Here is a 17,334-nt window from a genome sequence, read left to right as displayed (position 1 = left end):
GAATAACTCTAAAATTACTGTCCCTATAAATAATTATACCCTACTAAAAAAAGAAAAAAAGGGAGAATTACGTAGTACAATAATTGTATCGACGACGAGAGGGGACCTCACCTCTACTCCTTTTTTTTTTTGGTACCAGGTACCCAATTTTTTTAGGACCGCACTAGCTGAGTTCAAGGACTATATACCACATAATTCACATGGGGTATATATCACATAAACATCAACCAAAAAGTTGGACAAACAAGTGTAATTATTTCAACTTCTCTGTTCACACACCAAAACACATTTGTGTTGCTATATATACGGAGAGTGTCACCGAGCTCTGATACAACAAGAACACACAAGTCACAAGTCTGCCTCTTTCTTCAGTTCCTTGTTCTTGTATTAAAAGAAAATAGTAAGAAAGACACTATGGCAGGCTTATACGACCGTGACAGTGAGGTAAAAGCATTCGACGAAATGAAAATTGGAGTTAAGGGTCTCGTCGACGCCGGAATCACACATATCCCTCGCATTTTCCATCATTCACCACATGTCACCGTAGAAAACCCTATCAAACCCTCCTCGACGGTGGTGATTCCAACGATCGATCTTGGAGGTGGCATGTTCGAGTCCACGGTAACACGAGAGAATGTGGTTGCGGAAGTGAGAGACGCGGCTGAGAAGTTCGGTTTTTTCCAGGTGATAAAACATGGGATTCCACTTGATGTAATGGAGAAGATGAAGGAGGGGACTCGTGGGTTTCATGAGAAAGACACGGAAGTGAAGAGAGGGTTTTATAGCAGAGACATCACCAAGAAGGTTAAGTATAACACTAATTTTGATCTCTATAGCTCTCAAGCTGCTAACTGGAGAGATACTTTAACCACGGTTATGGCTCCTGATGTTCCTAGAGCTGAGGACTTACCAAAGATTTGTGGGTACGTACTCATAACACCTATAGGTCCATACATACATATGGCTTGTAATTGGAAAATGTCTATTTCAGTTTAACCAGTTGCTACTATAATTATGCTACAGTGCGGAACTGTTCAAGTTAAAAATATATCTTTACAAAAAAACAAATTTGGTTATTGTGGTGAATGGCCCACATATATACTTTGAATAAAATTAAAAAACTGGAGATAAATTTGATTGAAGTTAAATACCAGTTTAGGGTTTTTATTAATAATATGAAAAATAATTTATAAATTCTTATATCTGTATTTATAATTTTTTAAAACATGACTTTTACTTTATTTTAGAAGCTTTTCTTAAATCAAACTAGATTCTGACTCGGGTTTACTTTTTGTAGATTAAATTTAATAATTTTCTAATATAAAATCTAAATATAATAAAAATTATATGTTATTGACTTAAACATGTTAAATAAAAACTAATCGTCAGGTTTAATCATATCTTTATCGTATGACTTGTTATTATTTTTTTAAAAGTTTAAATAATGGAATCAGAAATTGTGTATTGTATGACCCATAAAACTTTGGTTTTATTAAACATATCGAGTTCGATTTTTTTTTAAAGTTCATAAACACTATTCTCTATATTATGTTAGAGTAAGCTCAGAAAAACTTGGAAGCATCAATGTAGTTTGCTTCTTAATCAATTAAGAAGACTAACTGATGTATCACCTAGGTTAATTTCTTTTCTTTTTTTCATCCCATAGATGTGAAACCAGGATACTGCATAATAATCAATCAGAGAATTTTGACACACACTGACACTCATAACATTCTCTATGAAACAAACCCTGAAAGGCAATCAAAACGACGCCAATTACGAAACTTTATTTTTCTCAATGTATACAAATTGGAAAAAACAGAAGCAACACAAAACCAAAACTTTAAGCAGTCATACTTGCATATATAGAAGTATACAACGTCACTTATGCAAAGACTGGAAAAATTGTTGACTAATTTTTAAATTAAAAGGCAATAGCATTCCATGGTATATATTTTAAAAAATCAGGATTAAGTAATAATTGTACTTCAGTTTTAATAGATTAGATATAATAATTATACGAACGAAAGTGACATTTTACCGTTGCACCAAAATTCAAGTCATCTTTAATAGAAATTACAAACAAAAAAACCAAAGAACAAAATACAAAAAACAAAATATTTATCTACAGATATTTACAAAAGAGTTTGCTAATAATTTATACCAAAGAGGCAAAAAGTTGTTATCCCAAAGTACTTTTAATATTGGAAATAAAATTTTTATTTTTTGAAAGTTCATTTCTAGTTCTAATTGAATTAATTAAGATTACACAAGATACTTGATTTAATATAGGACTTAACTTAGATATATATATATACTAGGTGATTTACCTGCGCGGATACGAATATTTTTTATTTATTTATGTATTTTATGTTATCATAACTACAGTTTTATTTATGAGTTGTTTAGTTATTGTGTTTTTATTTTACAAAATATTCAGTTTGGCCATGATCTTTACTTTTATTATAATTAATTGATATTTACTTTTGGTTTTAAATTAATTTTTAATTTATATATATATAATTTAAATTAATAATATTATATTATTTTAATTACACATATGATTTTGGATATGCTATTTCTAGTCGTTTTGGTTGTTTTCTGGGTCAACAATCGATTTTTTTATCACTTGGGTATATTGATCTATTTCTCTGAATTCAACTATAATATTTTATTCTAATATAATTAATTTTGATTAAATTCTTATTTGCATTTAGATTTTTTATTTTCTTAGATATGTAAATATATTTTTGTAAGATTATATATCGCTTAATATATATTGTGCTTAGAACTAAATAAAAAATAAACTGAAGTAGTTGATTCAAAATTACGTAAATGAATATAACGATAATATTCTGAAATCTCATGCATATATATAAACCTATATTGTAACAATTAGTTAATATTTTATTTTATTTATTAATATGTTTTGAGTCATCATGTAATTTATATGTATAAAAATAAATAGATTTTATAATAAAGTTATATTTTTCTTATTTTAGTTAGATCTTTGATTTCGGATAGAAGTTGGATTAATCTAGTCACTCATGTTGTGAGTTTATTGAGTTGCATATATATTCTTTCAGATTCAAACTCAAGTATAATTATTATTTTTATTCTAATTAATTCAAATCAAATTAGTTTTATTTATCGTTTAAATGTGCATATTTTTCATAATATTTATCAAAAATATATGTTGATTTTTAAAAGATATTAGAAATAGATTTGTGTAGATAGTTTGATAGTTAGATTTGTGAGAATCAGTTGTTTATTTATATAGATGTTGGGGCTTTCAAATAGTATTAGGATTAGGAAATTATATATAAAAAAATATACAAAATTGTTAGGAGAATTTTAAAGAATAGGAAATTGTATACTTATCAAAAAGTATAATATTCCTAAGTATCATAGAAAATTGTATAGTTATCACCTTAGGTTTATATCAAAATTGAATTTCAAAAAATATCAGAAATCAAAAATGTAAATAGGAAAAAAGGACAACTCGTATAATTCTTACTAACTAAACGTAGCTTCCTTAGAAACCTTACTAACTAGACGTAGTTTCTTTTTCTATTAAGAAAATAACTAAAATAAGGAAATCGTTTAATGTATGAGGAAATATGTAAATTGTTTAAGGTCACCCGCATTATAATATGAGTAATTCTCTCAAATGGATTTTTTTAAGTTTTTGTCACAAAAATAGACCTCTAAAACTAAAATGACCACAATAGCATTTTTTATTTTGAATTTTTTTTTAAAAAATTTATAGTTTGAAATCTTATCCCCAATCTCCTCAACTCTAAACTCTAAACCCTAAACCTTAAACCCTAAACTCCACTCCTTAACTCTAATGTCTAGATTAATTAACTCTATATGTTTAAGTGTATATTTGATTCTTTTGATAAAACATTTAAGTCTATTTTGGTCATTTTTTATTTTTAAGGTTTATATTTGTGACAAAAACGTTTTTAAGTCTATCTTAGGGAATTACTCTTATAATATAACTATGTTAATATGTAACTTACGTGAGGAAAATTTATTAAATCACATGTTTTAATAATATTACCTAACTATATATAATTCTTTTTAATAACAATGTGATTAAAGAATTCATTAAGGATATCATAGTAATCAAACCACTGTGAGAATTAACGTGAGAGCGCTATATAAGAAAGTGACTTCTCAAATAATATTATACTAGATTTTGACCCGTGCAACCGCACGGGTGTTTGTTTTCACTTTTCTATACATAAATTATTGTTTTAGAACATAAGTGGTATGTTACAAAAAAAAAAAAGAACATAAGTGGTATATATTTTTAATGTTAATCATATACATAAATATTTATATAACTATTTCAAATACAATAATTTTATAATTTACATGTTATAATTAATTAATTGTTTAAACCTTATGTATTTACCACTTATTATTATATATTTATCTTATTGTATTTGCATTTAGTTATTAAGCAAATAAATATATTCATGAGAAAATATATTTAAAAAATATTTTGTATTTAATTTATGCTAAATTCTGATCCGTATTTCAAAACTGGATTTCTTTTTACCAATATTTTTATGCTTATTTATTTTAGATAATTTATTATTGTATATATAAAAGTGTAAGATATGTTAATTTTTAGACATGTATTATATAGTTTGTTAATTTTAAGCCGTTCTATCATCATATTATATTTTAAATAAATAGTTTATATTTATGAAAATAAAATTTATAAATTTATCAATTGAATATAATTTTATCATATTTATTTTAGTATAATAATTATATTTTAACGTGATCATGACTATAATTTATTTATTTTTATTTCTAAACGATAACTTAAAATACATTAAGTTATTGTTTAAATATTACACAGATTTATTAGAATTTTTAAAATATAATATATAAATATATATTATATTTAAAATGAAAATATATTATGATTAAAGTAGTTGCAAAGATTTTATATTATTAACTTTAAAGAAATACATGTATTATATAGTTTGATAATGTTAACCCATCTTACCAACATATTAGATTTTATTTTTGAACATAAATATTTTATAATTACGAAAATAAAATATATAAATATGTAAATTTAATACAATTTCATTATATTTAGCTCAATATAATAATTTTAATTTAATATGATTGATTATGATTATATAATAACTAAAATGTTATAGATTTTTTTATTTTTCATTTTATATAATTAAATATATTAATGTATAATAATATTTTAAACTAATTTTGAAATTAGTGAAAATATTTAAATATAATTTCGAAAATGAAGATTTTGTAAAAATCTTTTTAAACAGATTTGTTAGAATTTTAAAATAAATATATTTATATTTAAAATGAAAAGATATCAAAAGATACTATTATTAAAATATTTTAAAAATTATATTTATTATTAGTTTGAATTAAAATATAGTATGAATTTCTATGAATAGGTCCATTAGGTCTATTTTTAAAAAATCACACATGAATCAAGGTTGTGACTTCTGTTTTAATATATAGGATATATATATATAATTAATAATGAAATGTACGTGGTGGTTACTATTTCAGGAATATCATGTTGGAGTATTCAAAGCAAATGATGAAGTTAGGAGAACTAATCTTTGGACTTTTATCAGAAGCTCTTGGTTTAGAACCTAACCACCTCAGAGAACTGGACTGCGCAAAGAGCTTGTCATTGCTCTCTCATTACTACCCGCCTTGTCCAGAACCTGACCGAACCTTTGGGATAAGTTCACACACAGATATATCTTTCATCACTGTTCTTCTCCAAGACCACATTGGAGGACTTCAAGTTCTCCATGATGGATGCTGGATCGATGTCCCTCCTAATCCCAAAGCTCTTATCGTTAACCTCGGAGATCTCTTACAGGCAAATATTTTAATTTCATTCTTGATTAGTTTTTGTAAACAACAATCCATGTTCTGACAAATCCCAATATATGCATGTGTTATGGTTTCTTGCAGCTTATAAGCAACGATAAGTTTGTTAGTGTGGAGCATAGGGTTTTGGCGAACAGAAGTGAAGAACCGCGCATTTCGATAGCATCTTTCTTTATGCACACCATACCAAATGAGCAAGTATATGGCCCCATTAAAGAGCTTGTTTCTACACAAAACCCTCCCAAGTACATAAACACCACCACGACCGAATTGGCGAGGCATTACTTGGCTAGAGGACTTGATGGAGCCTCTCCTTTGCTCCATTTCAGGATCTGAATAGTAAAAGATGGACACTAATGTCAGAGGTTTACTAAGATTTGTCGTGTAGAATAAAATCACAAGAATACATGTGATATCGTATGCCTATTTTCACATTTGGTCTCATCATATTATCGTGTATCCAATAACCTATAGAATTAAAACGATCAGTATCTTTTTTTTTTTTGTCAAACTAAACGATCAGTATCTTAAAACGTTTTATTATGTAGTTGTTTTTTTTTGCTAAAAAATGTTTATAAATAATATAACATGCGAAAATGCTTATCTCATCCTTCGAAATATATGTAGTTCTTCTTAGGGCTGGGCAAAATATCCGAATCCGAAGAACCGAACCGAACCCGACCCGAAAAAGTAGTACCGAACCCGAACCCAAATTGATTAAATAATTCAAAATGTTGGTATCTAAAGAACCAGAACCGAACTCGACCCGAATCGAAGTATTCCGGGTACCCGAATGTATCTAAAATTGACTTATATACACCCTTATATAAATATATTTTAGTTTTAATGTTTATTAAAAAATCTAAAATATATAAGATATTTTTAAATTATCCAAAATACTTGAAAATATATATTAATAGTCAAAAGCAAATATCTAAAATAGCTAAAATATACTAAAAACACCAAAATATTTGAAATATCTATTGATTATCTATCCAAATATTCAAACCAAATCAAATTATATGTTAAGTTTAGGTATTTTGACATATGTTATTCAAATTTGTATGTAATATAATATTTTGTTTATAGATTATGAGAAATTTAAAGTATATAATAAATTTTAAACTTTTAAAAATAATTTTAATGGGTTATCCAAACCCGAATCGAAAAAGATCTGAACTGAACCTGAACCGAAACTTAAAAATATTCGAATGGAGCTGAAATCTTTGACCTCGAAAACCAGAAACCCGAATAGACCCAAACCAAACCCGAATAGGTACCCGAACGCCCACCTCTAGTTCTTCATTTAAGATATATGACTAGGCAAGGACATATTTCCCAGAACTAAAGGAACTAAACTGAACCGAACTATGACTAGGCAAGGACAAATTGCCCGAAACTAAAAAAAAAACTAAACTGAACCGAACTAATAAGTATCCAAATAATCATAAATACTGGAACAGTTGATGTATTTATATATTCAAATTATCCGAATTAAACTGAAATCTCACCAAAACTGAACCGAAAAAAACAAAAAAATTATCAAATACATAAAATACTGTTTATATATCTAAAATATTAGTTATGTTTATTTTTAAATAATTAAATATGTAAATGCATGCCGTTTATATATAAATCAGTTCAGAATCTTACTATATCAACCAATTCAAACACCAAAATGACCAAACTAAACTAAGATCATCTTCAATGGTTTATTTTATTTTTTTCTCTAAAATATAATAACTCTATAATAGAGTTGGAATTTGCTCCGATGGTACTCTATTTTAGAGTAAAAAATAGAGTGCTGAACAAAAAATAAATAAGTTATTATATATTTGGAGTAAAACTAGTTTTCACTCTATAAAAATAGAGTATCATTGGAACATTTTCGCTTTAAACTCTATTTTAGAGTTAAAAATAGAGTGGAGTAAGAGATGCCATAAAGCCGATCCAGATGTAATAAGTACCCAAATGGTTCTTATATATCTTTATTTCCAAAATATCTAAAATCCAAAAATGAAAACGAATCAAATACTCAAGTGTCCACGCTTAAATAATGTGTTGATGTCTTGCTATTCGGAGGCATAATTGGACCGCTATTTTCTCCGTCCATAAACTTCTGGCTCCTAATAGAATTAGCTTAAAGTATATATAGTAGACAGAATCAATAGATAATGAAAAATATAAGAACTTAAAACATCAAGCACTTGATAACCAATCATTCAGGACTTGCAATGAATGACACTGCATATACTATCAGGTGATGTGATAGAAAGGATATACGAAATCATGAACCGTCGTGTAAAGTTTGCTATATAGATTCTTCTACGTATCATCACATATTGCTCATGAGTCATGAACTCATGATAATCATTCTGTACGAAAGCGCCCAATACTGTCTCAATACTCAATAATAGACTACACGATGTTCAAAAGGAAACGATTGATGTGGATTGCGCTGGATGATGCAGCTGTGGTATAGCTGTGTCGCTTTCAGCCTCTTCCATTATTTCAAGCTTTCTGCACAGCAACAGGTTTATGCATCATCGGTTACTACTTACCACTTTCATTAAGAGAAGGAGAAGAATGTACCTTGATGGGGTGAAACCTTGACCGCCTTCTTCTGAAAGTGCTTTCTCCAATCTCTCCTCAAAAGATGTTACGTGCCAGCTCACTTTCTGATCCTGCATTAAGAAAAGTAACTCCCATGTGTATCATGAGTGAGAGGACTAGAGATTAAACAGGAGAGTAGGTACCTCTTTGTACTTGTTTGTAGAGTTTGGTATCCCATTACCATCCCACCATTTGGGTGAGATTTGAGATTGCTCTTTCTCGTTCCAGTGAGCAGCAGCCGTTCCAATGATGGGCCTGTCCCCATAAGTAACAGTGGATATAGTAGCCGTCATTTTTTGTTTACTCTTCGCTTCACTCTGCTTCACCCAAGGAGAAGGACTAGCTGAACTCTCTTCCAAATTTCCCTCACAAGTTACTGATATTGGAGATTCAGTTTCTTTCTTCTCTTTGCAAGCATGCTCTTTAGTCTCATCTGAATCTTCAGGGAGCTTACATATGGAGGCTTTTGCAGTAAGACTGGAAGGTGAATGCAAACACTGCGACCTGATTCTTGGTCTTCCCCTTACTGCTGATTCCATAACTGCAGGAGTTTGAATCTCATCCGATAGCTTCAGTGAGGTAAGATTACGCGAGGTTGTTGAGAAATTACTTTTTCCAGCCTTCTCTGGTGTCTTTGAAGTGCTGTTCTTGGAAGAAGTAGAAGAGTAAGATTGATCAAAATCACATTTAGACCACACTGATTTCCTCTTTCCCGTAATGTTTCCAGCTGCGAATGGCACCTTGCTGGATCTATACACCCCATCCCTGAACTCAGTACCAATGCTTTCTTGGCTTTCTTCACCAGCATCACTATATCCAGTGGAGATCCTCGTCACGCAACTGATGTTTGACAAAAGAGTAAAATTCTAGATCAAAAGAAACCTCTTGCGTGTTGTAGAATAATGTTAGGATATATGCAGTTTTAGTTTTCAAATGCTCTGCTTAAAAGAGATATTTGCTAAGAAAAGTAGCACCTGCTAGGAGTTTGCTCTGAAACCTCTTCGCACGGTTCATCCAAGTGAAAGACTGCATCAGAGATCCAGGAATGAAATTGGGAAGGTGTAAGCTGTTTTCCACGTTGAGGAGTTTGGGATGCTTTCCTAATTTCAACTGGTGTGGCTGCTGTTGTTGCACCGCAAGCTTTGAGAAGCTGAACCTGTAATTCCAGAGGTAAACAGGAGGATTATGTTTTCATTTTGTAAAAGCGAGCAACAAATTCGATTGATACATGCAAAAAAACAAAAGAATCTCTAGCAAACGCAGTGATAGAAGCTAACAGTGATTAGAATCAGATAATTTCAAGGAAAGGTAATGATGTAAACATAAGAAAATAGAACCCTTGTGTTTATTTTATTTTATTTTTATCCATTACACAGGCCAGAGCTTGACCTCCAATATCACAAACAAAGCAAGCAAAGATCTAACATGAAGTGTATCTCAAGCAACATGAAGATACCTTATCCTCCAGAAAAGTGCTAACTGACAACACAATGGAAGCTAAGAGTAATTGGAATCACACGGTTCGAAATTGATAGGAAGAGATACCTCATCCTTGATAATATGCAAACCAGATCCTTCACAGTGATGACGTGGCGGAGAATCCGCTTTCTCTAGAGAAGGAAGAAACAAGTAAGACCTTTCTTCTTCTTCTTCTTCTTTCAAACCATACATTGAATAAGAAGAGATATAAATACTACCTTGAGAGAGAAACAAAGCTGATAAACGATTCTTCGAGTCATGGCCTCTCTGTAAAAGAAGCTATGTTAACGCCGAGCTACCAAAAAAATCCAGCTCAAGTAGACTAACAAACGAACATTTACAATCGATTTTAACTTCTGAGAACTGTAATTCGAGACTGAAATCAAAGGAAGCGAGAGAGAGAGAGGGGATTACGATGGAGTTGCCGCCGGGAGGTTGAGAGACGGAATCGCCGACGGTAGATTGCTCCTCGGCTTTGGCACGGAGGAAGCAACGGAAGAGACAACCCATGGCTCTCGCTCGATAGAATGAATCTGTGCGTTTCAGCTAGGAAGCGGCGGTATTCATATGATATGATTTGATTTGAATTTCTCGGGAACCTTTTTATTTTCCGAGAAAGTTTGAGAGAGAAAGAGTGGTGGGGGTGGGGCTGAGAGTCGTTTTGGTTTTTCGAATTTGAAATCTTACGAGGGAGGGAGTCCACATTACTCATAACTTCGTACGTTTTTCGTCACTCGACAGGCGCGTGTGATCGATCCAACGTGGTCCATCTTGTTCGTCCCTATAAATCGTTTGTTTTCTGTTTTATGAATTCTGTAATGGAAATTTTGAACAAAAAAAAAAAAAAATTAGTATTTGGCAGAAAAGAAAATCATTTCGATCGATTGATTTTGGGCTTATTTGCCGTATAGCCATATTTTAAATACGTATTGACAATGATTTTGATGTCAGACATTTTGAACTCTAAATTAATCGGTTTTGTCCTGCACTTAACAAATTTCCAGTTGCAAATGAGAGAGTATATGACGTTATGCTTTTTGTGACATATTTACAATCACGTATAAAAATTTGAGGATTAATCAGAGATTAGTTTTGAATATTTTTAAAAAATTAGAATAGTTTAGGTTATTTCTAACTAGTGGTGTTCCCGCGCTTCGCGCGGATTATTTGATATTTGTGCTATTTAAAATTTTAAAATGTGTACTTTGTTTTTCAGATTTTGTCATTTTTATGAAATATATTTGATGTATTTGATATTGATGTCAAAACGATATTATTTTGATCTGATTTCTTCAGAGCAGCAAAAACTGTATTTGGTGGGCATAGATTCAGTGCACACTTGAGAATTTTGTTTATTAATATATTGTATAAATGTGCATTTTTTATATATTTAACTTAATGTTTTAAATTTTTATATATTTTAACATTTTTCAGTTTTTATTTGTTGTTAAATATGTCTCGAGACTTTGCGATTTTCGTGTAAATGTTTTCTTTTTTACTATATATTGTAGGGTTCAATGTATGCATTTCCATGATGTTTTTGTATAGCTAATGTATGCATTTTATAATGGAACTCATATAAAAACCGTTTCAAAATATAACCAATAAGATCCCACAATTATATAATTTGAAAAATCGGAAAATTCCAAAATCAACACCAGAAAAAAATAAATTAGATTTATATTTATATTTCTGCCCAGATATATAATTAATGTGTAATACTTAAAAGTGACTAAATAAAGGTTACAATGATATTAATAAGATAAATATAATGGCAAATCTCCAAAATAGCATCTTTCTAAGTTTATATCATAAAAATAGCACTCAAAAACTAAAATGACCAAAATAACATTTTATCTTTTGAAAATTTAAATTTTTTTATTTTTCAAAATTTGAAATCTTATCTCCAAAACCCCACTTCTCAACTCTAAACCCTAAAACATAAACTCTAAACCCTAAACCCTAAATTCTAAACCCTAAACCCCACTCCTTGAGTGCTATTTTTGTGACTTCTTGCCTTGAATGCTAGTTTGGAAACAAAAACTTGATTTAGTGCTATTTTGGTCTTTTTCTCTAAATATAATACATTTTTTACTGAAAAATAGAAGGGTATATTGTTTGTGGAAGACTTGATCCATCCCTTAATTTTACGTATTGGGCGCCTCTGATGTACTCATAAATATCTCATTTCTTTAAACATTCAGTTAGAAAAATGTTTGAGATTATATTTTGTGATGTAATTATCTTATTATTTTTTATATTTGCTTGGATTAGTTAACTTTTTTTTTGTAACGTATTCAATAATTGAAGAAGCATTATTTGTTTGAACGTATATGTCACTGAAATTAAAGTCAAAGTTGTTGATGATTCTAAGAATTTTTTTTCTATTTACTAATAGAACAAATAATGTGCAAAAATGTAGAACAATTAAAATCTTTTTAAAAAAAGACATACTTAAGATTTCTAAAAATGAATGAAAAACAAACAATAATGTTAATATTACTTTTAATTAAGAGTTGATTGGCATTTTCAAATATGTACTAAAATTTAAGATGCTTATATATTATTTACTCTTTTACTTACCTGTTTTTAGAACAGGTTAAACTTTAGAATATTATATATATATATATATATGCGTTATAAGATACAAAAATTAACTTTTATTTATATTCCTTTCCCAAATTTAATTTTAACTTTTATCTATTTGATAGTGATTTACATTTTGATGAATGTTGTGATAGTGTTACGTTTGATCTTGTAGAACAATTTTCTAATTAATAATAATTATATATATTTATTGAATTTGATCAGTGAATTGAGAAAGATATAAATAGAGTAATGTAAAGTAACAGTGAAGAATTTAAAAACCAAAACATGTAGAGAAAATATAAATATAGACATTTTCATGCATTATCGTATCTAATGTTAAAAGTATATCTCTAATAACGAAGATGAAAAGTAAGAATGTGAGAGTAACTAAAACAATAGTGGGAAATCATGGCAAGTGCGTGCACAGCTGTAACCACTCTTCCTTTCACCATTAATAAAATATATTTTTCCTTACATGTTTCTATCTTGTGAGTTGTGACTTTCTTCTTTCTCTCCTTGGCTGTTCGGCATATCTCCTAGAACAACCACTTCCTCTTTATTAATGGCAAAACTAAAACTTTAGATTTTCTCGATTTGTTTTTTCTCTCCTTGGCTTTTATAACGAATATATTCTCTCAATTTCTCCTCAGGCATCACCAATCTCAAATTTTGTACAGCGAATACATCAAGTTATAAGCTTCAAAAACGTTTTTCCTGAGGAGAGTTTACTCCCAGAATGATTCCCCAGCAAAACCCGTACCGTGACTTGCAGAGATGACAATGTTTCTTGGACTGATCTCTGTTCCAAGCCTCTCAAAGCTGGTTCGAGAGCTGTGGCTACGTCTCCTTTGTCTCTAGCCAGACTGGAGTATATGTTCCTCTCAGAGTCAGACCCACATAAACCACGCCATTTCTGGTTTCAAGTGCCATGCTTCTTTCACCAGCTTGGATTTTCCGAGGAACTCTATTTCGTTTCATTTATAGATGTATTCACTTAATCGAGCCTAGGCCATTCCACTGGACTGAAAATTATTATTTCTCTTCCAACATCTTTGATTATTCCCTCGATTATCCTGAGAAAATTTCAGGTGGGATGAACCTTAGTAGATTCAAGGTTATAGATATCTACACCCTTAACAACAGACTACAACGACCTAGTTTCTATTCAGAAACCGGAATCTTTGAGGATGCCATTGGTTTTTCTGTGTTTGAAATGTTGAGATAGAAAAGAAGAGGATGCGATGAGAAAAGTCAAACTCTACATGCTTATTTATAGTTGCTAGCGTAAGGATGAGGTGAAGGATACTTTAATGAGAATTAATGAGACGTTTGGGAGGGTTGCTATAATTGAGAAGGTTAGTAAGAAGATATGAAGGTCATCTGTACGTTACAAAGGCCGTTCTATATAAGATAAGAAGGTTAATAGGTAGACGACAAAGTTGATGGGAATTGGACGTACAAAATTAAAGCCCAAAAGAGGTGAGAGCCCAAACAGTATTTCACAATTTTATGCTTTCGTGAAAGACCATTAACAACACACACAAAACCAACGAATCTAAAAGAGAGGATGCTGACGTGGCAGAAGAAGCCCCATGCTGAATAATGATGTGGAGGGCTGAGGTGAGAGAAAACTCCCCTTTATATATATAGATAGATGGCCCAGTGGTACTGGAGCGTCACTCCACTTTACCTTTGTTCCATTTTAAGATTTTTTTTCTAGGGTAACATGGTCAATTCGCTTCGTCATTCCTAATAATTTTCTCCAGATCTTACGATCTCTACTGCACTTCCATAGCGGTTATAAAGATATTTTCACGTAATTTATCAAAATTACATCTTTTTATGTTTTAACTCGTAGATATATCATCTAATATCTCGTTTTATACTCTCAAAAACTTAGAAAGAAACAATTTGTCGTAACCGAGAGTGTGACTGCATATGATAAAATCGCCTTGGCCAACCGTCGGATAGAGTCTCGCCGAGATTTAATCGGCCGCTAAGAACCCGTTTTGGAACATGGTTGAAACACTGATGTGTATAATAATGTATAGTTTAAATGTTGAAGAATGCAGGATCCAATAAACGTTTTTATATTGAAACGCAAGTGTTACTTAAGAAAAACAAAAACAAAAACAAAAACAAAAACAAAAACCTGAGTGTTGTTGATAGAGCCAACAAAAATGTGTGTGTTTTTAATTAGCTTGATCCGAAAGGAAAGGAAAGGAAAATAAATGAAATTTTAAAATAAATTGCAGTTAGATTTAAAGGTTATCGATGATATATTTTAATAATTCAAAAAGCATAAAAGTTTTCTAAAAAAGGAGTGACACGGTTCTGTAAATTTTTTCAAAATAGAAGCAGTCAGATTAGATTTAACGCTAGTGGGATTCGATTTAACCACAGTTAACCTAAAATACAGTTTGAAAAATCTACAAATACGGCCGACGATCTTCCTTCACTTTACTATTTATTTTCATTGGAACTATGTTCTCTCCTCCCAGGAAACCTATATAATTTCTTAGATCCAAACTCAGAGAATGGCCGGTGGAATTACAATCAACATAAACATTCCGGCTGGTGAAGGAATTACCATTAGCATTAACCCAAACTCTGCTCCAGCGGGATCCGAGGTAGGGGCTGCATCCGGGGTAGGGGGTGCCTTTGGCCGAATTCAACCTCCAGCTGGTGAAGGACTTACCATTAGCATTAACCCAAACTCTGCTCCAGCTGGTAATCTATGTACGAATCCGTCCTCTCAAAAGTCCCTAGAATGCTCTCCAGGAAAGGCTAACCCTAAGGTTTTCTTTGATATCGGGGTGCGCGGCAAAGCTGTTGGTCGGATCGTGATGGAGCTTTTTGCCGACACGACCCCACGGACAGCAGAGAATTTCCGCGCCCTCTGTACAGGCGAGAAAGGCATGGGGAAGAAGGGTAAGCCACTCCATTACAAAGGATCAATCATCTACCATATGTGCCCCGATTATATCATTGGCGGAGGAGATTTCACTGACGAAAGGATAGGATGCGGAGGCGAATCAATCTACGCCGGAGGTTTTTTCGAGGATGAGAACTTCATCAAAAAGCACACCGGTCCGGGTATCCTCTCCATGAACAACAATGGTCCTGACACCAACTCATCTCAGTTTTTGATCTGCTTGACCGAGAACTGGGAACTCGACGATCAACACGTCGTCTTCGGCCAAGTTGTTGAAGGATTGGATGTGGTCAGGATCATATCACACGAACCTCTTAAGGACAAGCTTTCCAAGCCCGTCGTGATCGACTGCGGTCAGATTAAATAGATCTGACAGAGATATTTTCCAACTACAATGGTTGCTTGCTTGCTTTGTGTCCTTTTGATGTTTGGTGCGTTTTTAATTTTGTTACTCTTGTTTTTTTATCTTTTTTCTTGAATTTAGATTGGCTACCGTTGAATAATGATAACAACCATCATCAGTTTATCATTTCTGCTATTGCAGAAACATATTAAAAAAAAAAAGTCTGTGCAACCGTATTTTATAATGTATATTCTTATTAGAATTTGACATTAGTCATTGATTTCTAAGAGATTCTTGTTCTCATGTTCCGTTTGCCTAAAATAAAATAACTAGAGCCGGCTGCCATATGCAGATAGGATATTATAGTCCGTAATAGGTTTAGGAAAAAAAAACAGAATCCGAGACCCAAACCCAAATGAATCTGAAATAGTCTAAAACCGGAACTCAACCAAAACCCTCAAATAAATGTATCTATACACTTCAAAACTCTATTAAAAGTATCCAAAAGTTTTTGATTTATTTTTTATTAAAAAGCATTTGAACCACCCGGATATTGAACAACATCTCCTCTTCCGAAGAAATTATCTTCAACAACCACAAAATGGATTGAAGAAATTTTATTTAGGCGATCTTGTTTAGATAAATATCTCTAGTTCTTGTAATTCTGAAATCTACTTATTTGACTTTAAAATCTATGTATTTATCAAAAATTTCTAAATCCAAGAAAGAATCATAAATTCATTAAAATACTACAACCAATAACCCCCACTAAATTGTGATATACAAATATGTAATTTCCACAAATTCTTAAGAAATCAACGATTAAATGCTTATAAATCATGAATCATATCTAAGGGAAAGTGCAATAATCAGAATGAAACTTGGGGTTCAAAGAATGTAAATAAATAAAAAGAAAAAGACGACACAAAATCCAGAAAGTGAAAATATCAGAGAGGTTACGCTGAAACCCCACATTCAAGAATCGCTAGCAGAGGAGTGAACATTCTCCATTGATCCCATATCTTGTGTTCTCCTCACTTTCGATGTAGAATTCTCCCTGAACTATAAAATTGAATACACAAAAAAACTTAAATTAGAGGCTTGGTTTTACAATATGAATAAAGGATATAGACTGAAGATTTTCTCAAAAAGAAAAGATATCTCAAAGATATTCAAGTGATTTTTTTTTTAAAAACATTTTATATACATTTAGAAATATTTAGTTTATTCTTAATTAGTAATAATTATTTGGTTTTTGTTATTTTTGTTAGAAAGCATACACTTATCTAACTATAATAACAATTCCTTTTTAATTAGTGTAACTATTTTTTTTTCTAACTTAATTATGAAATAAGTAAATATTCAGAATTACATTTGAAGTTCAATACATAGAGCATGAAATTTCTCTCTTATAAATTTCTTTTAATCCATTGATAATTTTATATTTTCTTATATATTTTCTTCTAAA

General features: G+C 31.0%; 3 protein-coding genes across 4 annotated transcripts; 2 read left to right on the top strand and 1 right to left on the bottom strand.

Annotated features, from left to right (window-relative positions):
• Positions 1–237: 237 nt before the first annotated feature.
• LOC106348375 (probable 2-oxoacid dependent dioxygenase) lies at positions 238–6,404 on the top strand. The gene is made up of 3 exons (XM_048777900.1): positions 238–923; positions 5,575–5,896; positions 5,992–6,404. The coding sequence occupies exons 1-3, from the start codon at positions 415–417 to the stop codon at positions 6,241–6,243; spliced, it is 1,083 nt and encodes a 360-aa protein (XP_048633857.1). The 5' UTR covers positions 238–414; the 3' UTR covers positions 6,244–6,404.
• A 1,675-nt stretch (positions 6,405–8,079) lies between these two features.
• On the bottom strand, positions 8,080–10,788 carry LOC106352036 (protein JASON). 2 transcript variants are annotated; one of them, XM_013791723.3, is made up of 8 exons: positions 10,414–10,788; positions 10,218–10,266; positions 10,066–10,130; positions 9,495–9,676; positions 9,131–9,360; positions 8,664–9,061; positions 8,500–8,591; positions 8,080–8,427 (listed from the first exon to the last, which is right to left on the bottom strand). In XM_013791723.3, exons 1-8 carry the CDS (start codon positions 10,507–10,509, stop codon positions 8,337–8,339), a joined length of 1,203 nt encoding a protein of 400 aa, XP_013647177.2. In that variant the 5' UTR covers positions 10,510–10,788; the 3' UTR covers positions 8,080–8,336. The 2 variants fall into 2 exon arrangements, with proteins under 2 accessions (XP_013647177.2, XP_013647176.2); XM_013791722.3 differs by having other exon boundaries at positions 8,664–9,360; positions 10,414–10,787.
• A 4,120-nt stretch (positions 10,789–14,908) lies between these two features.
• On the top strand, positions 14,909–16,044 carry LOC125608073 (peptidyl-prolyl cis-trans isomerase CYP19-1-like). The gene has a single exon (XM_048777899.1). It carries the CDS (start codon positions 15,126–15,128, stop codon positions 15,888–15,890), a length of 765 nt encoding a protein of 254 aa, XP_048633856.1. The 5' UTR covers positions 14,909–15,125; the 3' UTR covers positions 15,891–16,044.
• Positions 16,045–17,334: the final 1,290 nt, after the last annotated feature.

The sequence above is a fragment of the Brassica napus genome, chromosome A4 (assembly GCF_020379485.1).
Source record: "Brassica napus cultivar Da-Ae chromosome A4, Da-Ae, whole genome shotgun sequence".
NCBI classification, from domain to species: domain Eukaryota; kingdom Viridiplantae; phylum Streptophyta; class Magnoliopsida; order Brassicales; family Brassicaceae; genus Brassica; species Brassica napus.
This window is presented reverse-complemented; position numbering and strand designations above follow the sequence as displayed.

Bases quoted from the DNA above. Each gene is read 5' to 3' on its own strand.
- LOC106348375 (XM_048777900.1), top strand. From the start codon at position 415: ATGGCAGGCTTATACGACCGTGACAGTGAGGTAAAAGCATTCGACGAA. The intron at 924-5,574 runs GTACGTACTCAT...TTACTATTTCAG, and splicing joins GACTTACCAAAGATTTGTGG to GAATATCATGTTGGAGTATT. The intron at 5,897-5,991 runs GCAAATATTTTA...GGTTTCTTGCAG, and splicing joins ACCTCGGAGATCTCTTACAG to CTTATAAGCAACGATAAGTT.
- LOC106352036 (XM_013791722.3), bottom strand. From the start codon at position 10,509: ATGGGTTGTCTCTTCCGTTGCTTCCTCCGTGCCAAAGCCGAGGAGCAA. The intron at 9,361-9,494 runs GTGCTACTTTTC...GTCAAACATCAG, and splicing joins TCAGAGCAAACTCCTAGCAG to TTGCGTGACGAGGATCTCCA. The intron at 8,428-8,499 runs GTACATTCTTCT...GTTGCTGTGCAG, and splicing joins CAAGGTTTCACCCCATCAAG to AAAGCTTGAAATAATGGAAG.
- LOC125608073 (XM_048777899.1), top strand. From the start codon at position 15,126: ATGGCCGGTGGAATTACAATCAACATAAACATTCCGGCTGGTGAAGGA.